The following is a 25,000-nucleotide window of genomic DNA, read 5'->3' as shown; positions in this document are numbered from 1 at the left end:
CCTCCTATGTTTGCGTTGGAGCCCGGCATTAACATGATTTGGCCCGCCGCTCATTTTAATTGTGTTTGAACCTGTGGAATCCGTGGGGCGGAACTAAGGACACCTGTTCAGCGATCGGCGTGGAAAATTGTTATAAATTCTTTATTAATCCCCGTGGGGACATGCAATCGCTGCGTTTTACCCATCATAACAGGTCGATGGAGGAGCGCTGCCACATAAGTGCATGCGTCTTAATGCAACCACACTGCCTTTAGCAAAGACTTTTGAAAAACAATGGAATTAAAAAGAAATATCATTGGTACAAAAGAGGAACGTTTTGGAACACTAAATGTCCACATCATCACATGTTTTAAATGAATGCGACGCTTTGATCAGACCTGGTGGCAAAAGGCCTATAGCTATTTGCCGTTCGTCATCTAGGTGCGGTTTTAGGGGAATGCCAAAAGGTTGTGTGGCGCACGGTTCAGAGACTGCAGAGACTTTTGTGAAGGACAAGCCTTATCAAGTGTGCCTCAAATAGTAAAATGTATTCAAAAAGTAAGCAAGCAGGTTGAAGGGGTAAGGCCATAAATCAACTGTCAATGTCAGAACAGACAGGATTTGTTTCTTACGGGAAACACAAAACAGCAACGGTAACCTAATGACGATAATTGCCGTTAGGGAAGATTAAGTAGATTACACAAGTGAAAAGTAAAGTAAAGGCCTTTATTAAACATGCTGGGACTTCCTCAGAGTCTGCTCTCATGCCTACTTGCAAATTAGTTTCAATAAACACAAGTGATTGATTAAAATCATGTGGATTCAAATAACATCAGGGTTATAAGGGCATGAAAATGGGACACATTCCAGTCCGCCGTCAAGCCATGTCTCCTCATTAGTGTTAAGAAATTCAATCAAAACATCTCCCGGACGCCTTCCGCAGAGGAAACCAGCCAGAAAACAGCCAGCTCTGACTGTCTCGTATTGTTTAGAGAATAGTTATCAGATTATCGACATCAAAGTTGATGTGTCTTGGGCACGTCGTGGGGAGAAGGTGTCCCTATCATAGAAGTATCATCACTTGTCATGGCTTCCGTTCCGCTCGTAACATGCAACATGATGTACCCATCCAATAAGGAGGGTACGTGCTTGAGAGAGGTACAGAAATGCAGGTACGAAGAGATTCAAAGAGAGACAGGGCCTCTTGTCCATCATTTTCCTATGCTTCTTTTAACTAACTTTCTGTCACATACACCGACACAAACACACACACACACACACATACACTCGTAAACCCACACGCACTCATGCATACACACACGCACACAGCGGTAAAGATAGTGAGAAAGATACAGTGAAATAAAAAGATTGATTTCTAAGACTGAAATTAGTGAAATGATCTTTCTTGATTTCCTCAAGGACAGAGATAGCCAATTCGATTTCTTTGCAATTATTTATACTACAAATGTTTCTCTATAACGGTTTAAATTAGATACTGTTTGCAAAAGCAGGGATCAGCTCAGAGATTTGTAAATCGATTTTCGACGTTCCCAAGCATTGTCTGTATCAATAAAACAGGGAAAATTGCTTAGCAACAGTTTCTTTGCTCTTGTTGAACAACAAATGTCTTCTGTTGTTTACAAGGATGTGATGAGGCTATTGCCCAAGAACTGCCGAAACTCCACTTAGTGGAGGGGACTAATAGTACCCTATCTGAGTCATGAGCAGATCAATAGGGCCCCAGAAGAGGGGTTAGGGGTTCACAGAACGTATGAACCCACTCTCAATCATAAGAACTATTAGAGTATCTACTGCATGGTGAACATTTTAAAAAGTATTGTGTGTTCTTTCTCCGACTGGTCGCTTTGTATCACCGCAATGAACTCGTGAACTTTTTTGATAAATAGCTTGCTAACTCTAAAAAGCTAAAAAGGTTATGGTAAGCCGAGTACTTCGGCCGCATGGGAAAGAGCCTCAGGAACAGCCGTGACCGGAAACGTCGATTGGTAGCGTCCAGACTCCCCAGTCTTCTCATTATCTCACCATATCCCCGTCCTGGGAGGGAGCAGTGCACTATAATTTCCACGCTGACAGACTGTGTGATTCTGGCGTCCTGGCACGGACCCTGGCACGGGCCCACACCACCAGGGAGTTCCAAACCCCCCACCCCCCCCCCCCCGAAACCAGGGTGGCATACAGCGAGACGCTAGAGAGGCGCTAGCCACCCTCGCCGCCTGGCAGCTCCGCCGCTCGGTTCCCTCAGAGCAGCTGAACCACCGTCAACACTGCGTCACTCACAGGCCGGGGAAGAGGTAAGCAACACAAAACCCAGACCAAACAAACGGTCAGGCCGAGGGGATAACAAAGATGGCGGTCGGCCTTTTTCCGTCTGGCCCTTCACCGCCGCCAAGGAACACGGGTTTCCATCAATCAATGTCTCTCTCTCTCTCTCTCTCTCTCTCTCTCTCTCTCTCTCTCTCTCTCTCTCTCTCTCTCTCTCTCTCTCTCTCTCTCTCTCCCTCTCTCTCTCTCCCCCCCCTCTCTCTCTCCCTCTCCCTCTCCCTCTATCTCTCCCTCTCTCTCTCTCTCCCTCTCTCTCTCTCTCTCTCTCCCTCTCCCTCTCCCTCTATCTCTCCCTCTCTCTCCCTCTCTCTCCCTCTCTCTCTCTCTCCCTCCCTCCCTCCCTCCCTCCCTCCCCAACCACCCCACAGTGAGTTGGACTGCAGAGCATCAGCTCATTTCCTCCTTGGGAGGCGGCTGTTCTCTCTCTCTCTCTCTCTCCGGACACAACAGATGGAGGGGATCGCGAGCGACGGAGAAGAGCGGCTGTTGTTGCCAGAAGGTGAGTTTACCACGTGGTGACATTGGGGCAGGCCGACGTGGCCGGTGGGGGCGAAACAAAACCGTCTCTCACTGTTGTCTCCCAACACAGTCTGCAGCAAACACACCCCTTCTTATATATCAGGGGTGTGCGGACCTCCGTACAGCAGACAAAGGGTGAAGCGTGCGTTCCGTGCAGCATCCGATACGGGTGATGCTTCTAGCCGTTGGCCAGATGAAAAAACAAGGACCGGTTTCAAAGCTGTGCAGCACTGGGGCGTAGACAACAACAACAAAAAACACTATGCATGGAAACCCCATAGTGGGTACAAAAGATTGGCCTAATTTTCACCCGAGATAAGAGGCGGATGCGGCTCCAGACAGGGTTGGTGTAGCCTTGTCCGGCCACTCTATACCCCAGAGAGGGGGGGAGGAATGGCCCAGACACACACACACACACACACACACACACACACACACACACACATATACAAAGAAACGCAAATACAGGCAGGCGCACATCCCTAATGGACACTTGTGTGAAATAGGTCAGTTGGAAGTGCGATGTTTGGAGGAACCACACAGACACGCACATGTGCACACAAACGTAGTGACACATGTCCATGGATGTGCCCGTGAAGTACATTAACGGGACACAAGAGACTTGAGTTCAATCAGCTCTCAACCGTACCTTCAGCGAGAACACGGTGATGAAACAGTAGAGGTGGCTTTCGTGAGGGAAAGCAACTCTTCAAAAGCTCCCAGTACCTCACGGAAGTCCCAACAGAGGAAGAATCAAGCCTCCAGGATCACATGCGCAACATCAAACGTTTGGAACAAAGGCAACGTCTGAGGGACTGCTAAAAGTTCCTTTTATTTCACTTTATGTAACATTCCAGCTAAACGCACTTTGCACAGGCAAAGAATTTAGCTGGCTCCTCGCCTGTGGTCATAAAAAGAGTAAGAGCTCAATGAATAAACGGAAAAACAACGTAACAAAACAAAGTCGGTGAAACTATCCAGGCGACAATGTTTTTATGATGGGCCCATTTTTGCAGGACAAAGTAAAAAATAAACTGTCCTTGTCAGAAACCTTTATGGAAAACGTATCACACGACGGGAATGAGGAGCGTCACTGCCGTCGGCCCTGGCGGTCGAGCACACTCCGTTGAGGTCTTCACTAATCCTGTGACAACCTTCAGGCGCATCTCAGGATGGCTCTTTGACATGCTGTGGTTGGGTTGTTGCACTGTTTCTCTGCCTCCTCCCGAACTTTCTGCAGCGCCGGAAGCCCGGTTCTGTGGATAACGGACGGGGGCTGCTATGTGGGGCTGCTCACTATATCAGTAGCAGGAGGAACTCAACGGTCGCCTCGACGCCAGTACAAACACAGCGTCGGGCTGAATATCATGATCCAACACAGAGCGACACCGAAATTGGATAAATGGGTGTGTGCAAATGTGTGTGCGCGTGCATGCACACACACACACACATGAATCAATGTGTCAACAATGTGATCAAGCGCACTTATGCTTTACTAACCATTAACAAACATGAACAGAGCTACTTGTATCCATGCATGCAGTGATGCATCCGCTGCACTCAAAGTAGGACTACAGGATACAAGGATAACATAGCCACACCCAGACACCCTCATTCACCCAGTTGTCCACTCCCTCCTTTGGCCTGCCCATCCTCCCCGACTTAACCTTTCTACTAACCTGCTCACTCACTCATTAACCTAGTAACTCGCTCACTAACTCACTCACTCACTCACTCACAAACTCACTGACTTATTCACTGTAACACACTGACCCACACAAACACACACACACACACACACTGACACAAAAACTCCCTCCCTCACCAAGTTACCTACTCACTCACTTACCGACCCACTAATTCACTCACTTACCTACTGATTCACTCACTCACTCACTTGCCCACCCTCCCCCTCACTCACTCACTTGCTCTCTCTCTCTCTTACTCCAGTGATTGACAGCTCACATTAAAGAGAATGCAGGCCCGGGCACAACAGAGGAAAGTGTGACGGGAGGCAATTAGAAGCATTTTTTAGACGATACTAGCTGTGCAAAGGCCATCCCAACTATACAAGCTTTTCATAACAAGCTGATGAGCACAGCCGTGCCAAATGGTAACACCCTGGGTTGAGGCCCCAGGCCGGAGAGTGAAGGAGAGAGGGACAGAGAGAGTGAGTACAGAAGAGAGAGATAGAGAGTGAGGGAGAAGTAGAGCTAGAGAGAGTGGTAGACAGTGAGGGAGAGAGAGAAAGAGAGAGAGAAAGAGATCGATAGAAAGCGAGAGGGAAAGAGACAGAGAGAGAGAGAGAGAGAGAGAGAGAGAGAGAGAGAGAGAGAGAGAGAGAGAGAGAGAGAGAGAGAGAGAGAGAGAGAGAGAGAGAGAGAGAGAGAGAGAGAGAGGGGATAGAGTCATTGGGGAAGGAGTTATGGTTGACGGAGATAAAGAAGGAGGAGGTAATCATGGCCGCTCTTACTTTGGCAGGTGGGGATGTCGCAGAATCTCCAGTAGATCCCATCCTCGTTGTCAGCGATGTAGCACCACGGCTGCACGTCACGGTCTGGGTTCCTGTAGCCATAGAAACAGCAGAGGAAGAGGAGGAGGGATGAAGGAGTAGATGCAGGAAGAGAGGATGAATGAAACAAAGGAAGAGAGAGGATCAGTAAAGGCAGAAAGAGAGGCAAGAGGACGAGAGACGTGTGCATACAAAAACAATGCCAGCAAAGGGGCTGTATACCTGTCACATTTCACTGGGAAATGATCTCTGGTTTGTCAATCATTCCTACCCAGCATGCCTTTGGGCACAATCCTAAAAGCGTGTGATGTTCCAGATAGTCTCTTCTCTGGCACACCCCAAGCCTGGCCACACCTGTCAGTCATGAGACACACCAATAACCCCTCCACAAAGGGGTTGTGTGTGTGTGTGTGAGTTTGAGTGTGTGTGATGTGCATGCCTGAGTTTTGTGCATGCACATGTGTGCATGTGTGCGTGCATGTGCGTGTGTGTGTGTGTGTGCCTTTGTGTATTGTGAGTGCGTGCGTGATTGTCTGAATATGTGCGTGCGTGATTGTCTGAATATGTGTGTGTGTGTGTGTGTGTGTGTGTGTGTGTGTGTGTGTGTGTGTGTGTGTGTGTGTGTGTGTGTGTGTGTGTGTGTGTGTGTGTGTGAGTGTGTGTGTTTGCGTGTGTGTGTGTGTGTGTTTGAGTGTGTGTGTGTGTGTTTGTGGGCCTGGGCTCTGGTTTTGTGTGGGACCTTTGTTGTGGTCCAGACACAGCCCTGACGGAGGGGCCCGTCGGTCTGATGGGGGGAGTCTTTGTTTGAGTTCACGGTCCCCTTTCATCCTCATCACGGTGCTTTGAATCCATCCTCAAATGTGGACCCCTGCACCCCAACACACACACACACACACACACATACACACGGCCCCAACATCACCAGGTTCACTTACTAAACGCATGGTGGGAAACTTGAGGCGGCCTCCTACAGTGAATACACGTGACAAGCGCCACTCAACCAGACACTGACAAACTTATGAATGTTGTGTGAAAATGACTGTGAAAATGTGAATGTGAATTTGTTTCGTTCTGTTCATAATTTATGGATACCGTTAAGATATTCAACTTATTACACGGAACTCTCTGGAATTTATTGGGACTGTGTTTGTAATAATCACGATTGCTAAAAATGTCAATCGTAAATGAGGGAAAGAAAGAAAAATATACAAACTGCTTATCCACTCCTCAACTCGACCACAACTCCAAGTCAACTCCAAGGCTTAAAAGCATCCTTTAGCAATTTCCTTGACTATTTTTAGCCGTAATGTAGACTAAAAAAACACAAACTACAGTCCTGACAAAGAGCAGGGCCCTTCTCAGATGACAGGACTGCTCCTCTCCTCTGCCGGGGACGACAGGAAACCTGTGCTTGTCTCCGCTTGGACGGCTCACTGTAGCGTCTATCATCAAAGACCCCCGGAGCAGCGCGCTATTGTGTTTCCTCTTTTTGTGTTGGAGATTGTGAAGGGTGTTTCCCTCTCTTTTTCTTATCTTATCTTGAACACTTTGCTGGGTTTCCCCCGGTCCTAAGATACGCTGTTTAGCTGTGGTTTATTTTTTTGTATTTGTAGCAGAGATGTAGGCTGGTCCGGGTCTTAAAAAGGCCTTAAAAGAAATGCCTTTTAAGGCATTTCATTTCGTTTACAATCTTTTACCGGATTGAATCTGCTTTTGTATCCGTGTGTAAGAAGAGAAGTGTACTCGTATTCAATCTCAACTGCCTTGTACTTCGTTTCAATCTATTATCGTTTCGCCCGAAGGCTTCACAAAAAAACACCAAGCAAGGCTGCTCATGTGTTTTTAATCAGGCTCCATCCGGACCACTGCGAAGCTCCGAGGACCCTAACCGGTTTCTCCCGGTGGGTTCCGACACCCCGACTTGGGATCTGCTCTGTGTCTTTCCCCAGCCCTGATTGGAAGCAGACACCTGTTTGCTGGGCCTGAGGCTGTTACTGTTACTGCCGCACTGAAAGACAAGGATGAGTATCAGCCTTTAAGAGTTGGATTACATTTGGCTTCTCTCTCTCTCTCTCTTCAGACCTCCACCATCACCCTCACCCCCCTCTCTCCCTTCTTCCCTCACTCCACCTCTCTATAAACTCCACCACCGGCACAACTAGCATCGTCCCTCCCACCGTCCCCTCGTCCATCCCTCCCTCCCTATCTCTTTATCTCTCTCTTTAAAAAGAAGATTAAATACCGTAACTGACAGTTTGAAGTAAGTCAACAAAAACATCCCGTGAAAAGTAAACAATAGTTCTTACACACCTTCCATCATCCCAATCATACAGCCTCCCCCTCTCTCTCTCTCTCTCTCTCTCTCTCTCTCTCTCTCTCTCTCTCTCTCTCTCCCCATCCCTCCCTCTCTGTTTTTCTTACACTTTCATGCTTTACTTTTTCTTACTCTTTCACACACACACACACACACACACACGCACACGCACACGCACACACACACACACACTCATGTACGTACATACACACACACACACACGTGTATACACACATGGGTATACACATATACCGACAAGTACACATACACACAAACATACTCTCATGTAGGTACACACACATACACACACACACGCACACACACTTGTTTTCCCTTGCCTCGTTTTACCTGCATTTCTGTCTGCCTCTTTAGCTTCAGATTTGGCGTGCTAACACAGAACAATAGTCCTACTGGGGAGACGAGACAGCCACTGATCCAATGATCCGTGCTGCTTTGTGTGCAGGACTAATCGTCCCCCCAGGGGTCAAACATAGACTGCGACCCGTCGCTGCAAAAGGATAGCCTCGCATTCACACTTTTATTATACACACATTTAGAAGGGTCATTATCCACTTCCATTCATTCTCTCCCTCTGAACTCCTAAAGTTGCAGGCTTTCCGGGCTTAATCTCTCACACAAACGCAGGCACGCAAAACACATGCAGGCACGCACATACAGATACAAACACACCCACACGCAAACATACAAACACATTACATACACAAGCAGCACACATGCACATCTCCGCACGCACACACACAGAATAGCTTATTCCGTATTGTGCACAGTGACAGACACCCGGGGGCGGGGAACTGGCCTATTCTACGAAGCGGAGGTGAACAGTCCAACCGACATGAAAGAGAAAAACGGTCACGTCTTGGAGGTGTGCGAGTTCGTATTCAAGGAAGTGCCCCATGAGTGTGGCTGTTTGTATTGTAAACCTCCCTTTGATCACATGGGTTTGCTCTGTGTTGCAGCAGCCAGTGGGGTCATCATGCTAGCATATGTGTGATTCTGTCCCATTTGCATGTTTGCATTTGCATCTCTTTCATGTATGTCGGTAAGGTAGGTGTATGTTTACACTTGTTTTGTCTGTGTCCTGTCTTTGTCCTAGTGTTTTGTTTTGCACGGTTGAGTCACTTTTTTCATTTGCATGCGTTTCTTTTCTGTTTGTATGAAAGTAACGAATATGGTTGCTTGTTTTTTACTTGCATGTCATTGTGCATGTGTGCATGTGTGTGTGTGTGTGTGTGTGTGTGTGTGTGTGTGTGTGTGTGTGTGTGTGTGTGTGTGTGTGTGTGTGTGTGTGCGTGCAAGTTACTTTGTGTGTGTGTTTGTGTGCGTGTATGGGTCCGTGCATGAAAGAGCCTTACGTGGTTGTGTCTGTGTGTGTGTGTGTGTGTGTGTGTGTGTGTGTGTGTGTGTGTGTGTGTGTGTGTGTGTGTGTGTGTGTGTGTGTGTGTGTGTTTGCATTTGTGTGTGTCTGCCTCCGTGTGCATGTAGTGGTTGATCTACTCATGGGCATGTGGCAGTATTGTGCACACACACGGTCGTGCCATAGCTTGCATGAACTGCCGGCGCAAAGAGCTGGATCCCAGCGGAGGTTTAGACACTTAATTGGCACAATTACACTCACTGATTGTCTCATTTCGCTCGCAGTCACAGCCGCACAGCGCCTCAGATCAGAGCCGAAGATAGCCTGCAACATGCCTCGCAGACTTCAATCTGGTCTCTTGAGCTGCAGACATCTGCTGCTGGCTGCTGACTGCTGGCTGCTGACTGCTGGCTGCTGACTGCTGTCCAAAAAGCGTTTTCCCGACATACCTGAATTGTTAAATTGTGCATCGTATCCCAAGCAGTGCTCAGCCACAAAAGATAACCGAAAACCTCATCAAAGTCCTTTACATGAAACTGAGTTAGAACAGAGGTATGGAGCACAGGCCTTTTTAAACTGGGAGGTATGGCGGGGTTTCATCACTCCCCGCAAGTGCATTTGCATTACCGCCCCAAGCGACGCGTTAGAGGAGTACATCTGTAAGGCATCTCTCTCATCTCTCCTCCCTCATCTCTCTCCCCGTATAAACGCCTTGCTGGAGGAGCATGTTTGGTTCTAAACACAGCTTTACCGGAGGATCATATTATGGTGATGATGTTGATTTAGTGGTTCCTACAGATTACAGATTTGGGAAGGGAACATACCCTGCAACTGAACATATTTTATACAACATAAACACACACACACAGTATTGTTAGCAACTTCAGTGGAAAGCCATTCGAAGAGTTGGCGATGAATGATGAATGCACACTTGACTATAAACACTAGGGAAATCGCCTGCCAAGCCGTGCAAGACATTGACAAGCAACACCACACCATTCCACAAAATAAAAAGGTATAGGGAACGGAATGGGATTCAAGAGTATACAATCAAATAAGTCAGAGCCTAGGGTAAAAAGACCTGAACAGTGCAAAATAATTCCACTTTAGAAGACCTGGGATCCCCCTGCGATGTGGGTTGGGCTGCAAAGTCATGCTGGGGTCACAGGAGCTGTTCACCTTCAATGCCTTCTTTTCCTTTTCCTCTGGTGATGCTGGGGTAGCGGCGGGTTTAGGGGAGGTGTTATGTGACATTTCCCCTCTGCCCAGTGCTTTCATGAGGCTCCTTTATAGGGGGCCATAAAGATGAAATGTGTGGAGCGATTAGGGCTGTCTCTCAAGCACTGTCATAGAGCGCTCACTCCTAAATCAGCCCGGGGGGAAAGCGCTGAGGAAGGGATGGGAAAAGGGTTTATGATCCCCACTTCTTGTCCTCTTGCCCTGAGACTAACGACCCCTTCAAAGGCACCTGCTTCACTGTCTTCTAAGCTCGGCCTATACTCAAAGAACTGCACGGACTCCCATGTGTATGTATGTACAAATACACACATGCACGCATGCATGCGCACACACACACATGGTTGTGTACACACACACAACAAGCATGCGAGCGCATGTGCACATGCACACATACAAACATGCAAGAGCAAATGCACACAGACACAGACACAGACACAGACACACACACACACACACACACACACACACACACACACACACACACACACACACACACACACACACAAACACATGCACACTCTAGACCCTTAAAATAGAACAGTCTATGATGATCCGGGAAAATCCGATCCATGTTGAAACGGACAATAAAGGCCTATGCTATAGTAAAAACGTCTGTCCAGCATCTGACCCGACTCTGGGATGAAACAAAAAGTTCTCAGCCACCTTCCGTTCACCAGACCACAACACCACCCTCTACCCCTTCTCCTAGATATTTGAATTTTGTGTATGCACCCATAGATGTAAAGACACAAAGTTTGCACATCATATTCTCAAAGCATCTGGATGTGAGTTTCCACTGTAGTCCTCGTCTTAAAGGCTGGTGAAAGGACGAAAGAGGAGTTCAAAGACAACTTTCCACTTAGGGAACCCTGATCTGGATGTGTTACTTACTGCAGCACCTAAAGCAAGTGCCTGTATGGTTGTTGTTGTGGCTAGACTGAGGGCCACATTCTGTTTGTTTGCAGTCAAAGCCTAGTGGGTATTATGGTGTAAGGATCGTATAAAGGGATATTGCTGGTCTACCAATATGTATTTTGGTTACAATTGTTTTTAGCCTACGGCTTTGATCATTTAATTGAAATCATTTATTGGACAAATCATAGCCGTCTATGATGTGAAAAACGATAAGTCTGCAATGTTTGTTATTTTTACAAAGTCAAACTCCGTCTTGGTTAACCTCTAAAGAAGCTTTAAATAAATGGCCGAAATCAAAACAACAAAATAAAAGGATCGCAATTTCCTTTCTCCAGTTCACATCACGTTTTATTTGAGTTTTGCAGCAGCCCTTGATCTTTTGCGCACATCTCACTGAAATAAATTTTGTGACTTCCTAACTGGGCCAAGTAAAAACAAATCTGAACAAACGCCACATCAAAGCATTGTTTCCTTACAAGTTTACAACCGTGACTTGGAGAAATGTTTCAGAGGCTTTTTAAGGGGGGGGGGGGGGGGGGGGGGGGGAGGAGACGTCCAGCTCGCTGCTATGCTTTGACTGTTTGGTCCAAGCCACTGTTCTGGAAGTCTCCGTCGGGGGCTGAACCCAGTCACGAACGCAGAGTGTGGCGCAGAACCGATACACAAACTCCGACGGGCCATGCATGCAAACACTGACAGTCGCACATCGAGCGTGAATGACAAATAGATGGGGTTTCTCGGCGCCTGAGCTCGCCACCACCATGTCCCCCCGCTACAACCACCCCCACTCCCCCCGCCCCCCAACCTCCCCTTCACCCATGACATTCCATTGGAGAAGAAACGGGAGAGATTTGCTCGAACAAACTCTTCCAAGCCTGGGCGCCTCAGTGTGATGACAAAGGCTAAAGGCTCGGCTAGGGGTGGCGTTAGTGGTGGTGCTGCTGGTGGTGGTGGTGGTGGTGGTGGAGGCACCATGCTCAAACATTCACAAGTGGATGCCTCCACGGTCCAATGTGTCTAAACACTTTCCACATCGACAGGGACCTCCTGCCTGCCTGTCGCCTTTTTTATTGCCCTGCTTTTGAATTATTCACCACAGAGACCCCGGCTTTGTCGCGGGTACTTGAGCCCCGCTGGGAATCATGAATCAACGTCAGCGTTCCGAAGGAGGCCTCTGGCACATCTGTGCAACCCCCTCGGCGCGGGTTCGAGCAATTTCTTGTGTTGTGTATGAATCACCAGCCACAGGTTGTTCCCCATGCGGAGGTCACCCAGCGAACCATGATCCCTCGTCCCAGATAGCAGGCTGCTGCGGTGTCTGGAGGGGTCTGTGTGTGTGGTATCTGTGTGGGTGCGTGTGGAGTGGACAGGCCCTACCTGCAGAAGTTGTGAGGGCCCAGGCCCCCCTCCCCGTTGGGGTACTTGAGGGTGTTGAAGGGGTGCTGGAAGGTCTCGTTCCAGAAGAGGCAGGGCTTCCCTCCCGACAGGCTCGTCTGGTTCTGGAAGCCTCTGTATTCGGCTCCGTTGGCGGTGAAGCACTCTGGAAACAAGGAGAACGAGAGGAAGAGATTTACAATCAAATGTAATGTCGGTGATAAAGCGCTTGAGGTCGATAAGGACTGAACGCTCTGGGCGCGGTTTTAAGCGGGCGGGTAATAGGCAGTGGTTAATGGAGCAGCTGAATGAATAGAAATCTGGTTTGACTTCACTGCTCCGGGATCGTTGCAATTGTATTATTGTAGGTTGTGTGTTCACAGTCAATAGGCCTTCGAGATGATTATATCTAGACTCAGCTTATGGTGTTAGAATCAGATGATTAATGTTGTAGGCCTGTTGTGGAGAGCGAGAGAGAGAGAGAGAGAGAGAGAGAGAGAGAGAGAGAGAGAGAGAGAGAGAGAGAGAGAGAGAGAGAGAGAGAGAGAGAGAGAGAGAGAGAGAGAGAAAGAGAGAGAGAGAGCAAGAGACAGAGAACGAGAGCGAGAGCAAGAGAGAGAGAGAGAGAGAGAGAGAGAGAGAGAGAGAGGGGGGATAAAGCATAAATCCCAAGGTTAACAATAGTTGACTTTACTTTTCCTCTCTGGGACAGTTTAAGAGCGTGTGATGAGAGCCAGAGGGGCCATCACTGATCTGCGTCCCGGGGGGGGACGCCCATTAAGACTAATCCAACTGCCTTGACTCACTTCCTGCCATAATTACATCAACCTGGAATAATATCAATTTCTGTTTGATAGACTGCTGTCATCATGATTACTCAGCATGCAGGTGCTTGTTATTTCAACAGCCAATCACATGGTCTTCTGCGCCAGGGGAAACTGAGGGAGGGTTTAGAGGAAAGAAGATTTATTTCAACAAGGGCTTTGCTTGTTGATCAAAAAACGAGATCGATGTGTTTTGACATCGTGTGAAGTGAATGCTGCTTTCCATAAGTCATTAGGAAAAGTCGTTTTACCGTGTTTTATCGTAGGAAAAATCGGATAATAACACTTAGAATCTAAATAAAAGTCTTTCCGTTTTGGCTGGTCGCGCCGGGCCTTGTTGTTAATATGCTGTTAGCCAATCACAGGTCCCTTTCATCACTGGCTCCATTCACAATGAGCTCATTCCTTGCAATGGGACTGCCATTGGGGTCTGTAGGAGCTAGACTGATTTACCGCGACAAGAGTTTCCACATTTGCTCGGAATCATCTTCCTCTGCCGTCATGTTATTTTGTCCCCCGCTGTCCTGTGTTCCCCGCGCTGGCCATCCCATCACATGTCATCCCTCTTTAAACTCTGCTCTTCCTCTGACAAGTGGAGAAAGGGAAGCATTCAGGCCAAACTGCTTCTCCAGCGTATAGGCGAATAAAACACATTTGATTTACCGCATTCTTTTCAATACATGCTTTTGTGTTCACATACAGTGAAAGTCCAGTACGTTGCCGATCCTGCTGTAAAAATAATTTTCTCCTACAATGCCAAAACAATAAACTATTGGTTCAACTACATCCCTTCCATTACTGCAGTTGTATTATATTCCGCAGAATGTTTCATCCTTCTTATTAGAAATCGAATGAAAGAATTCCATTTCATTTAATCACATTGAATCACGGTGGCCAAGTAATGTATCGTCCAAGTGGGTAACGTAAGTATGCATTAATAAAATAGATACATAAACACAATAAATCACAAAAGAATCCCCTTCGCTTCCTATCCAAACCCCCGCACACACACACGCACACACACACACACACATATTTCCTCAGCGCCGTCTGATGACAAATTAAAAGTAGCTTTTAATTAAAGTTGCTTCAGTCCCTTCTTGTTCCAGGGTTGATTCATCATTCGGCTGACAGCGGATCACCCGCAGAAAGCGTCGGGCCTGTAATTATGCACTTTATATTACTCATATTGGCTCTCCGTTGTCTCCTCTCGATGATATTAATTAATTTGGCCGCGGCACACAAAAGAATCTGCCGCCATCTCTTCATGAAACCACCTGAGTGTCGATCGAGTGGAACATGAGACCTAGCGACAAAGAGGCTTCAGAAGGGCCAAATTGTCTGTGTGTGTGCTGCATGCGGGTGTGTTCAATAAAAGACCTGTCATACACAAATCTGACAGACAAATGGCTGCATGGCAGGTGTTTGTAGTGTGTGTGTGTGTGTGTGTGTGTGTGTGTGTGTGTGTGTGTGTGTGTGTGTGTGTGTGTGTGTGTGTGTGTGTGTGTGTGTGTGTGCGAATGTGTGTAAATGTGCCTGCATGTAAATTGTTGTGCGTGTGTATGTGTGTGTGTGTGTGTGTGTGTGTGTGTGGGGGGAGGGGGGGGGGGGGGTTGTGTGTGCGTGTGTTACAGAGAGTTAAATGGCAATAGACCAATTTGAGACACCGAGACATATATTACAGATTTCCAACGCGACTTGCAGAGGGTGATGTTTAACTCATCGCCATGGGAACATGTCTTCTTATAAAAATACTCACAAAAATGGATTCTCGAGTGCCCAGTTTCACAGAGAACTGGATCCCACGCGGGGATGTTTTTTGATGGCCCTTATTTATTATGACACATTATTCATGGTTTTTTTAAGTGTGCGTTGTTAGGGCCCCTGTTCCGTCGACATGTTCCGTTGACATGTTCCAGTCACATGTTCCGTTCCGGAGTGCGGCCGTCCGACTGCGAAGGAGACACCGCTCCCGGGAGGAGAAGACGATCACGACTCACTTTCCCTCCCAAAGTAATCAGGGCTGAGCCCGGCCCCGTCGCCCCAGATTACATCAGACGGTGCGACGGACTGCATCCCCAATGAGCTCACGTCCTTCAAACACCGACCCTCGCCAGAGCCACACTGGGCTGGGTCCGCGGCTGCTGGTTGTGGAGAGATCGTGAAATGTATTGAAGAGGACACACCAAAGAGAAACGCAAAAGAAAAACGCAAACATTTAAAATCAGAACTTAACGACTTTGTGAACGTCCCCCCTGCCTTTCGTTGAAGAGCGTGGGTTGGGTGGGTGGGGGTAGTTTTCGTTTTCTTTCCTGGGGGGACGGCGGTCATCTGGCCCTGCCCGGCGGTAGCCTTCCAGGACGAGATGGTAAACACGGCAACGGTTCCGCAGCCACCGGAGCAGCAGAGGGGGGGGGGGGGGGGGGCTGAGGTGAGGTTTGAGTGTGTGGAGGGGGTCGGCGAGAGAGCAATGCGGTGGGCGGGTTGATGTGGTTCCAGGGCACCGTTGGGGAGAAGGGGAAGCAGCGGAACCGCACGGCGCTCCGAGATATGGGAGGAGGACATCGTAAAAAAAAAAAAAAGAAATGAAATAAATAAATGGATGAAAGACGAATGGATGGAGTTGGACGGAGGGGACCCTGCGGTCCGGGGCCCGCAACATCCGTCAAGAGTACCACGTGCACGCCCGTAATGAGCACATACACACATACACACACACACAGACACACACACACACCAGAAGCTGTCGTGGTTTGTGGGGTGCTCTCCCCCTCCCCCCCCCCCCCTCTCATGGTCACTGGGAGACGGTCGCACCCTGGGCACGTGGGGGGGGGGGTGGTGCCGGGGCTTTCTTGTGGTCTCATCGCAGGCGCTGATGGGAACCAGAGCTGCGGTATTAAAGACTGCCAGCAGAAGTAGAAGGGGGAAAACACACAGTCCTTCCCTTATAAAGCAGACGCAGACCCACAAATAGAAAGAGTCCGGGAAAAAGAGGTGGAGGAGGAGGAGGAGGAGGAGGAGGAGGAGGAGGAGGGATAGGATTGGAGTGGCGAGGGGGGGAGGGGAGGGAGGTGACTTGCCCTGGACTGCTGCCACAAAATACTGCACCACCCCTGCAACCCTAAAGAGGGAACCATACATACCCATACCCCCCCCCACACACACACACGCACACACACATGTACATGCACATGCAAACACACACACACACACACACACAAAACACACCCACACGCACATGCACGCATTCACACATGCATGCTAGGACACACGTGCACTGAGCCCCTCACACGGACGTGCACTGACGCTCCAAACACACAATATGGGCACACACTCGGCCCTGTCATTATGTTTGCAGGGGTCTCTGCCTAATGATTTGTGAATGAGGTGGGCAGGCCAGAACTACAAACAGCGGTGGTGGTGGTGAGGGTATAGGGTTGATGAAGAGGCAGACCGGGTGGGTAGGTGGGTGGGGAAGTTGGGGAGGGGGGGGGGGGGGAGTCAATACTAAAAGTTAGTTCAACTGCAACACACGGATGCCGACAGACTGCGCTGCACCGCCCTTTCGGAGTGTTCCTCTGCGTTGTCACGCCAAGCGCATGCGTAAAGTGCGTATGTGTTGTGTCGGCTACGCCAGGGTTGAAAAGCGATGCTAATTACAGACGGCTGCTGCCTCGTCGAGGGCTGACATAAAGAGCTTCCTTCCATCTTTATTATACGCTTGGAGCTCATGGGACGGCCTCGCGGGCTTGCCGCATGAGTAATAATATAATGGCATTACACAGAAGGAGGCCATTGTAGGAGGGAAGTGCTGGTGTAATCTACATGACCACGCTCACACTCGTATACTGTTGGCTCACTTCAGCGTAACCCACGGACTGGCCTTTAACGTGTTACAATCCAGGAACTCGGAAAGTTCTAAAAATAAAAAAAATTAAGTATTGCAGGGAAGTTCGGATGTGATGACTGTATGACTTATTGTTAGCGGAAAAAAAAAGGAGCCATATTGGATTTCAGTTCCTGGAAAAGAACGATATCCCAAAAGCAATAGTGGTAATTGTGTCAAGGGGACAGCCTGGCGATAATGTGGCCAAGTCGACAGTACCAGACCACACCAGAGGGGGCACTGCTTCCCCACATGCCCGCCATAATCCACTCCCACATAAAACGAGCTGTCGGACTATGAGTGGGAGGGGCGGGGGCTACGGGGGGAGCAGTATAGTTGGATCGGGGGGGGGGGGGCGAGGGGCGGATGAGTGGTTCAAAAGGCTGTCAGTCATGCTTTCATTATCACCAATCACTCTCAAGGAAGGAACGGTTTGAATCACATCGCCCGGACGTAATGTCACATATTCTGGCATGTCTCCTCTCTCTCTACTTCGCCGCCGAGTAGCTCTCCTCTCGTTCTGTAAGCAAAAGACATTTGTTGCTCTTAAGCCTCCGTACTCCAGGGAAAGTCAATGAAAGGGCACACCCCGAAGGAAAAGAAGAAACATGTGATTCTCCATGAGTAGGAGAGAGGGAAACCTCCCTAAGAATGACATCAACAGCGGTTAGCATTTAACCAGCGCTGCTTTCCAATTACTCCAGCCGTTTGATGCTTTTGTCATCGCTCGTGGCCCCAGATAACTGGAGCCATAAACTTAGGTCCCATTCATTCCCTAAAATAGCTTAAACAAAAACCACCACTACTATGGCTTCTCGGGGGCACAACAGTGCCAACCTCCAAAGTAAAAGCCCCCTCCGGTCCAGCACCGCGGTAGCCACAGACCTACCAGGACCCTTGCCAAAGCGACTGGCTTATAGACCCCATAAAACAGAGCTGCATCTAATTCCCGTGCAGCCCCTATTATCTCGGCCTGTAATGGAAATAGCCTAATGTAGGTCCAGAACCTCAAGCCAAATATGGGATCAACGCCGCCACCAAAAAAATAAAGAAAATGCTCTCCTGTGTTTGACGTTTTATTTCTTCCAGCAATTTAAAAGCAGGAAAGGTTTTGCCTCCACTCACTCCACTGCCAAGCGTCTCGTCCTGATATACACGACGGACTATCTGTCAGCTGACAGATCCGACATCCACCTTGTCCGTGTTTCCCAAGAAGAAGGGGAAGGAACCCCCTGATAAGATTTGACAGCCAGAGGACACTTATGTTTGGGGGCGGGTGGGCTTTAGGGAGGAGAGGGAGGCGATTCTGAGCTCAGAGCAGCGGTTCAGCACGTGAATTACTGAAAGACACCCCGGGGATTGAGAGCAGCGGCCAGGCTGACAGAGCACAGGCCCCGGCTGGTGTCCCAATCTGTTACGACTCAGACGGACCGTACTGATGCACGGCGGCCATCTTGCCCCGGTGGAGCGGGGCCAACCGCTCTGCACTTGATTAAGAGCTGCTTCACCTCCAACGCCGTCCTGGTCTCCTCTGCTTATCCACACACACACACACACACACACACACACACACACACACACACACACACACGCTTATGCATGTGTTCACACAAAAATTGGCACGCACAAGACCACACTTGCACACACATCTTCATTCAAACACGTGTGTCACACACATTCAAGCACACGCACAAACACACGCACACAGACACAGACATACAGACACGCAGACACACAGTCCCACCGCTCCATAAAGACTCAGACAGGGTTATAGGGTTAAACAAATAGAGAGGGGAAATCTCACGCACATTCAGCACACGCCACTGAGCTCACGCTAAACCAACTCTGACACCGAGGTAAACACGACACACCGCGCAGGGCCAGGGGGAGGCGGGAAGGGTGTGTGGGAGGGAGGGGGAGCAGGGGGAGTTACAATCAGTCTCCCCCAAGAAGACATACAGGAGAAGAAGACAAAGTGAGGACGAATGGAGGGGTGCTTTGTCGGAGAGAAAACGGAAAACGGGCATGTTTTACTTTGTTGTTTTTATCAAAAGTGCGACAAAAGACACAAAATTAGAAAACTGTAAAGACATCGGTCGGCCGGGGTTGCCTCACACTGCTGTTAAGGCACAGGGGTCCGACACAACCCACCCGGCCCCGGACAGCAACAGCAAAACACAAAAAACTCCAACCACACCAGTGGCAATGGGGACACCAGCACTGGGGGGACGGTTCCATCCTCAGAGGCTCCCCGGTGCAGCTGTGTGACAGGCCTCCACGCAATCACACAAACAACCGACGTGGGATTAAAGGAGAGCTGGTGGTGGTGGTGGTGGTGGTGGTGGTGGTGGTGGTGGTGGTGGAGGGAGGTGGGGGGATGGTGCACCAATGTGCAACAGACATCCCAGTTGGTGCCAGACCTGACAACATGGGGCCTTTTGGGCCACAGTTTCCTATTTATTTGTTCCTCCAGTGTCTGAACAGGGTAAAACGATAGCCCTGTTAACCATGGTGCACTCTGATGCTCCCTGACGCGGCGGCAAACCATGCATCAAGTCTAGTTATGGCTCCTGTTCCCTCCTGTCCCTCTCCCTACCTCTCCAACCCCCCCCCCCCCATTTGTTCTTCCTCATAGCTACACACCCCACCCGCCCACACACACACACACGAATGGACAGACAAACAAGGCAATCAGTAATAGGCACGAATATCTAGCGGCATAAACGCAACCACTGCACAGCCCCCATCCCGCCCCCTGAACTTACAGTATGAAAGAAAAGGAGCAATCTGCATCCGTCGAGAAGTTCCGGTGTTTCAAAATAGATCCAATGAGGGTGCAAGAACAGAGGCAACCCCCCTGACTAACCCCGTAAATGCGCACGTGCACACGCACGCACAAGCTTGCATGCGCGCACTTACAGAAGGCCCTTTGTACCACCGGTCATTCTCACCCGCGAATCACTTTAATGTAATTAGTGTGTGGATGTGTGCCCAGTATGCACTAACCGTGCGCGTGTGTGTGTGCGTTTGTGTGTGCGCACCCTTCTGTGTTTTATAGCAGTAGCCCACATTCTATTGCGTGTAACAATCACCCTCTAATCTGTGGCCCTAAGAATAGCGTGGTCTCTGAAGGAGGAAGTTCCGTCTTCAGACAGAACCGACACAACACATCCAGTATGCAGGCTGCCATCGAGGGTACAAACAACTCGGCGATGTTTATCGCTCACAGACGCGATTCATGGGAACGCTACTTATGCGTAAGATATTCTGTCTCCATTTCACGGCTCCATTGTATATCTCCGAACGTTCAGTTCAATGTGTCCCCCCCCCCCAAGGGAACACTCAGTTGAACAGACCATTTGAACAGCCCTTTAATTTCAGACCGTACACAAAAGGTGGACCAAAGTAACGCTACCCGTGAGGCACTGGCCGTTCAGTTCTTTGTGAGCCGGTCCTTTGCCCTTGTTTTCCGTTTGGCTCAATGCCAAAAGGTTGTCATTGTCTCAACTGAAACACAGCAAACATAACTGCCATCGGTGATGGCTGCAGATAAGAGTTATTCAAACCTACGGACATGACTGCCGCTAGCAAACCGCAAAATAATTGGAAGTCAGACTCAGAACTGCCATTACGCAATAATACCAATTTATCATTCTATGATAGGCAATAAGATAACCCCCAACACCCATACCAGCATGTGTGCGTGTATTCTTTTTTCCCCCTTCCTTGAGTCTCGAGTGACAACCATCGAGTGTGGTGACACAGCCCAGACACGGTCCCCCCGGCATTCCCTGTCAAACCGTGTTAAGCGAACATCAAAGCATAGACGTCGGAGCCAACACACCTCAGAAAGATCTGAACCATGCAAAATTATCAGAGAGACAGAGAGAGAGGGAGCAGGATGGGGGCGGGGGTCATTATGAGACACCTGTTTTCTATCTTTCTGTTTGTGTTCAGGTTAGCTGGCATGTGAGGAATGTTAATTATATGGGATTTTGGTTCCAACTAAAAGGACTGTCCGTCCGTCCGTCCGTCCGTCCGCAGTGTTCCGTGGACATGTGTGCGGAGACCAGATCGTCCACCAGCAACACCAACACCATCCTCCCAACAGAAATGATTCTCTCTCTCTCTCTCTCTCTCTCTCTCTCTCTCTCTCTCTCTCTCTCTCCGCTTATCCCAAAGGTTTGGGATAAGCGGTGGTCACGGATTGATATCTGTGTCATTGTCTTGAGCTTTTTTTTTCTTAAAGTTCAGACTGGAATGATTAATTATAGGTAAATACATTCAATAAATGGTTGGCAGGTTAATACTTTTTAGATAATTTAATTTCTTCTTCAGAATGTCATTAGATGGGCGTGTAGCCCTATTATCTGAGCCTTATTATTATGATGAGTTAATTAAGTCAATTTCAGTTCATTCATTACATAATCACCCTTCATGTCTTCAAGCCGGATGACTGTTATGAGGCATGTTTGATATATTGACGGCCTACATTTCTGCTTGTCCCCTAGAGCACACCAATATTTTACTCTTGTGGTTCAGCAAATTATTTGCATGAAGATTTAGAAACGTACAAGACTCTGCCTGTTTACAGTGAGGGGGTTGACTTTGTTAGGTCTGATTGGATCCATGTGTCCTCAGTGTTAAATAAATGGTGAGGTAAATGGAATGGGTCCTATATATGTTTCGTTGCATAAACAATGATCATATTTTTCTGTTTTAGTATACAAATGCAGTTCTTTAAACTGCTTTCCTTAATCATGCTTTTCGGGTATGCAGTTTAGCTGTTGTAGTTATTATCAGCCTCTGAAACCAGCAAATGATCAGTTCCAGATTTGATTGATCATAACAAAACTTATTTGGAAACATCCAAAGGAACCTATTAAACTCTAATCTGAACCCAAGGGAATGGGTTGAACTGTTATCCAAGACATCTCCATGTTTTGTTTCCCTGTAGAATTCTAAATCGTTGTAAGGAGATTCACAACTTGCTTGTATTTTCTGGCTTCATGATGAGAGGATGTGTATCATATTTGACTTTGGTCCAGGCCATACCCTTAAAGGTAAAATAAAAACGAAATAATACATAGAATCACAGCGTTGCAGCACCCCAATCGCTAATAGCTTTTTTGATGAGATATATAATGGCTCAAAGTGCTTGCTGCCAACTTGGCTTAATATCTTGAAAGGTCTAGCTAATGCTCTGAGCCACATGTGCCCAGGAGAAAAGTCACTGGAATTGACCGTCAATGTACTTTCCCCCCCGCCTCTGGTCCAGGGTGGACTAGACCATGACGAAGGGAATCAGACGTGGGGATCTGGGGTGATCACAGGAAGCCGAAATGACTTCTTTTAACAGCAAAGCTGAACCAACGTTTTCTCCAGCAGTGCTTCAACAGGCCCCATGTGCGGATCACAAAAATGCCTCCATCTGCATCCAATGAACGTGTAGCGTGCTTTGGTGAGAGGCAGGCCTCGTAAGAGAGGTTCCACGGATGGTTTTGTTTGGTTCTCAAACTACAGATGGGAGGTACCTGCCCTGGTCCTTCGGCATTCCTAGGTGCGTTTAGGTTTCTTAAACTTTTAATCCAATTTCATGGCCGAGAAAAGACCTGTTTCTGCGGTTACACCGCAATTAAGACATCTGACCTCCAACTCCTTCCACAGTAGATCCTCTTAATTCTTTGCCCGGTTTTGCCGCGGTTTGGATATCTATCACAAAGAAAGATGTTCATCATGATGTCTAGATTGCGTTCATTGTGGTTTCTTGAGGAGGCGGGGGACTCTAACATGCTGAAAACTCCTTTTGATTGTTTCCCCTGATTGACCGGGTCAGCGAGGGAGCAGGGAACACATTACCACTGTATTAAATAACTAATTGTCGGGGGGATACACTGCATCAGAACTTAGTCCCCAGGACAAAATAACAATGTCACAAAGGGCTGATAAAGAGAGGGGACCAAAGTGTTCCCTATTCAGACCCCTTTAAAACCCCTCCTAGTCTCCAGTTCCTCATCTTGTCTGTGAAAGCGATCCTTTTACACTGTGGTCCTGGGAAGAGCTGGGAAGAGCTCAGTGGTCCTGGGAACCAGATGGCTCTGGTAAAAGACAGGGAGGCATCCCACTGCCCTGCCTGGGACAGGGGATCCATTACTGGGAGTCCATTGACGGCCAGCAGATAGTGTTTCATGGCACCGGCCGAGTGTGACTGCTCCCCCTAACCCTTCATCACCATTCTATCACGGAGCCCGCATGGATGTCTTGTAGCTGTAGGGGCCGGTGCCACGTAGGCTGCTGCGGGCCCAGCAAGTTTGATTTGGCCTCAGGGATTCTGCATTCACCTAGGGCACATGAGAGACAACCAACTCAGGGCCTCCCTGCGACTTGAGTTTCATACCTTTTGAGTTCCAGGCCTCTTTCAAAGAGCATCGTGTTGCAGTGGGCCATCACTGGCTCCAGCGCTTCTCGGGACAATTGCTTGTTTGTGAGTTGTGCAGCCGAGGCGTTTCCCTGCAGTACATCATGAGTAGGATTTCTCTGAGCTACTGAGGAGAATCTGGCCCTTACAGTCGGTCCACTACATATTAGTTTGAGCTACTTATTTAAGATTTGTGTGCGTCCCCTCGCAACCTGCTTTAATAAAACATTTTCCATTGTTATGGCTTACGAACGTATAGCCCAGAGTCTCTCCATGCTGACTTGTACTCTGGGGCAGGTCCACTTAGTGGTCCTCTTTCTTGGTCTCGGCAGATTGGTCAGTGCACGCAAACATATCTTGTAGTGTACGCAGTCAAAGGGGACAATTTCCCTGCCCAGCCACAAACTGTTTATAGCCAAACACAAAAGCCCTTCGACACAGCATTTTGAGTGAGTCTCCTCGTTTTTATTTTTATTATTTTAGGGGGGTTTGCCATCCCTCTCTTCAGCATGAGAGCACTGACCTCAATGGCCAAAGACCAATCATAACTGGGATTATAAAAAGAAGCAGAGCATGCCGGACAGGTCACAGTGGCTCTTCACTATCCCACCGTCGGGTTGTTGGTTATGCTTCTGGCAAACTCAAAACAGCCCGCCACAAAAATATATGGTTGCTCTGAATCTCAGCCACAGGATGTTTCCGGAAAACAACTCACTTGTCAATGTTTCCGACATTTACCATTCAAATACGGGATACCCACTTAAATGAAGTTAATAACATGTTAGGTTTTCATTAATACATTTGTTCAGAAGACATTGGTTTCAGGCTAGCCATCGAAATGCATTTTATATTTCAGAAGAGCCACTGAAATGCATTTCGATGGGTAGCGGGAGGTCAGCATGGCTGTTGTTATAATAAATACGCCTGAGGCCTAAAACATTTTGTTCCAACTCATTACAGTAACAATGCAAAACACAGATAGCAGGCTCTGCCCCCCTCGGGTTCGTTGCGGTTATTATAGAATTCAATTTTCTATGAATTAAATTGGGTTAAGATAATGACGGCAATTGTTTGTGAGTTAATAGAATTCGGAAACGAAAACAAGGGCCCTGAAGTCTGTTCCAGTTGATGGCGCCCAATTGCTGCAGTACATACTGCTAAGGCAGAGATTGTGTCGTTGGGCTAAAACTAGAGTGGGTATCCTGAAGCATAAGTTTAGGAATGAAGGTGCAGGAAATAAATGTCAAGCATAATAATATTAATCTTGGCATTTATTGGACCCCAGATTGTACAAGTAAACGA

At 48.3% G+C, this 25,000-nt stretch overlaps 1 protein-coding gene across 2 annotated transcripts in view; it reads right to left on the bottom strand.

Moving 5' to 3' along the window:
- The window catches only part of kremen1 (kringle containing transmembrane protein 1), a 54,332-nt gene that overhangs the window by 21,996 nt on the left and 7,336 nt on the right, over positions 1–25,000 (bottom strand). For both annotated transcript variants that reach the window (XM_030359689.1, XM_030359690.1), the window contains exons 2-3: positions 12,574–12,736; positions 5,315–5,406 (exon numbers count right to left, since the gene is read on the bottom strand). In XM_030359689.1, the coding sequence (XP_030215549.1) occupies positions 5,315–5,406; positions 12,574–12,736 (255 nt within the window). The remainder of the gene's footprint in view (positions 1–5,314; positions 5,407–12,573; positions 12,737–25,000) is intronic.

Source organism: Gadus morhua, chromosome 6 (assembly GCF_902167405.1).
Source record: "Gadus morhua chromosome 6, gadMor3.0, whole genome shotgun sequence".
Classification (NCBI taxonomy): Eukaryota; Metazoa; Chordata; class Actinopteri; order Gadiformes; family Gadidae; genus Gadus; species Gadus morhua.
Note: the sequence above shows the minus strand (reverse complement) of the source record. Positions and strands in the feature narration are given on the sequence as shown.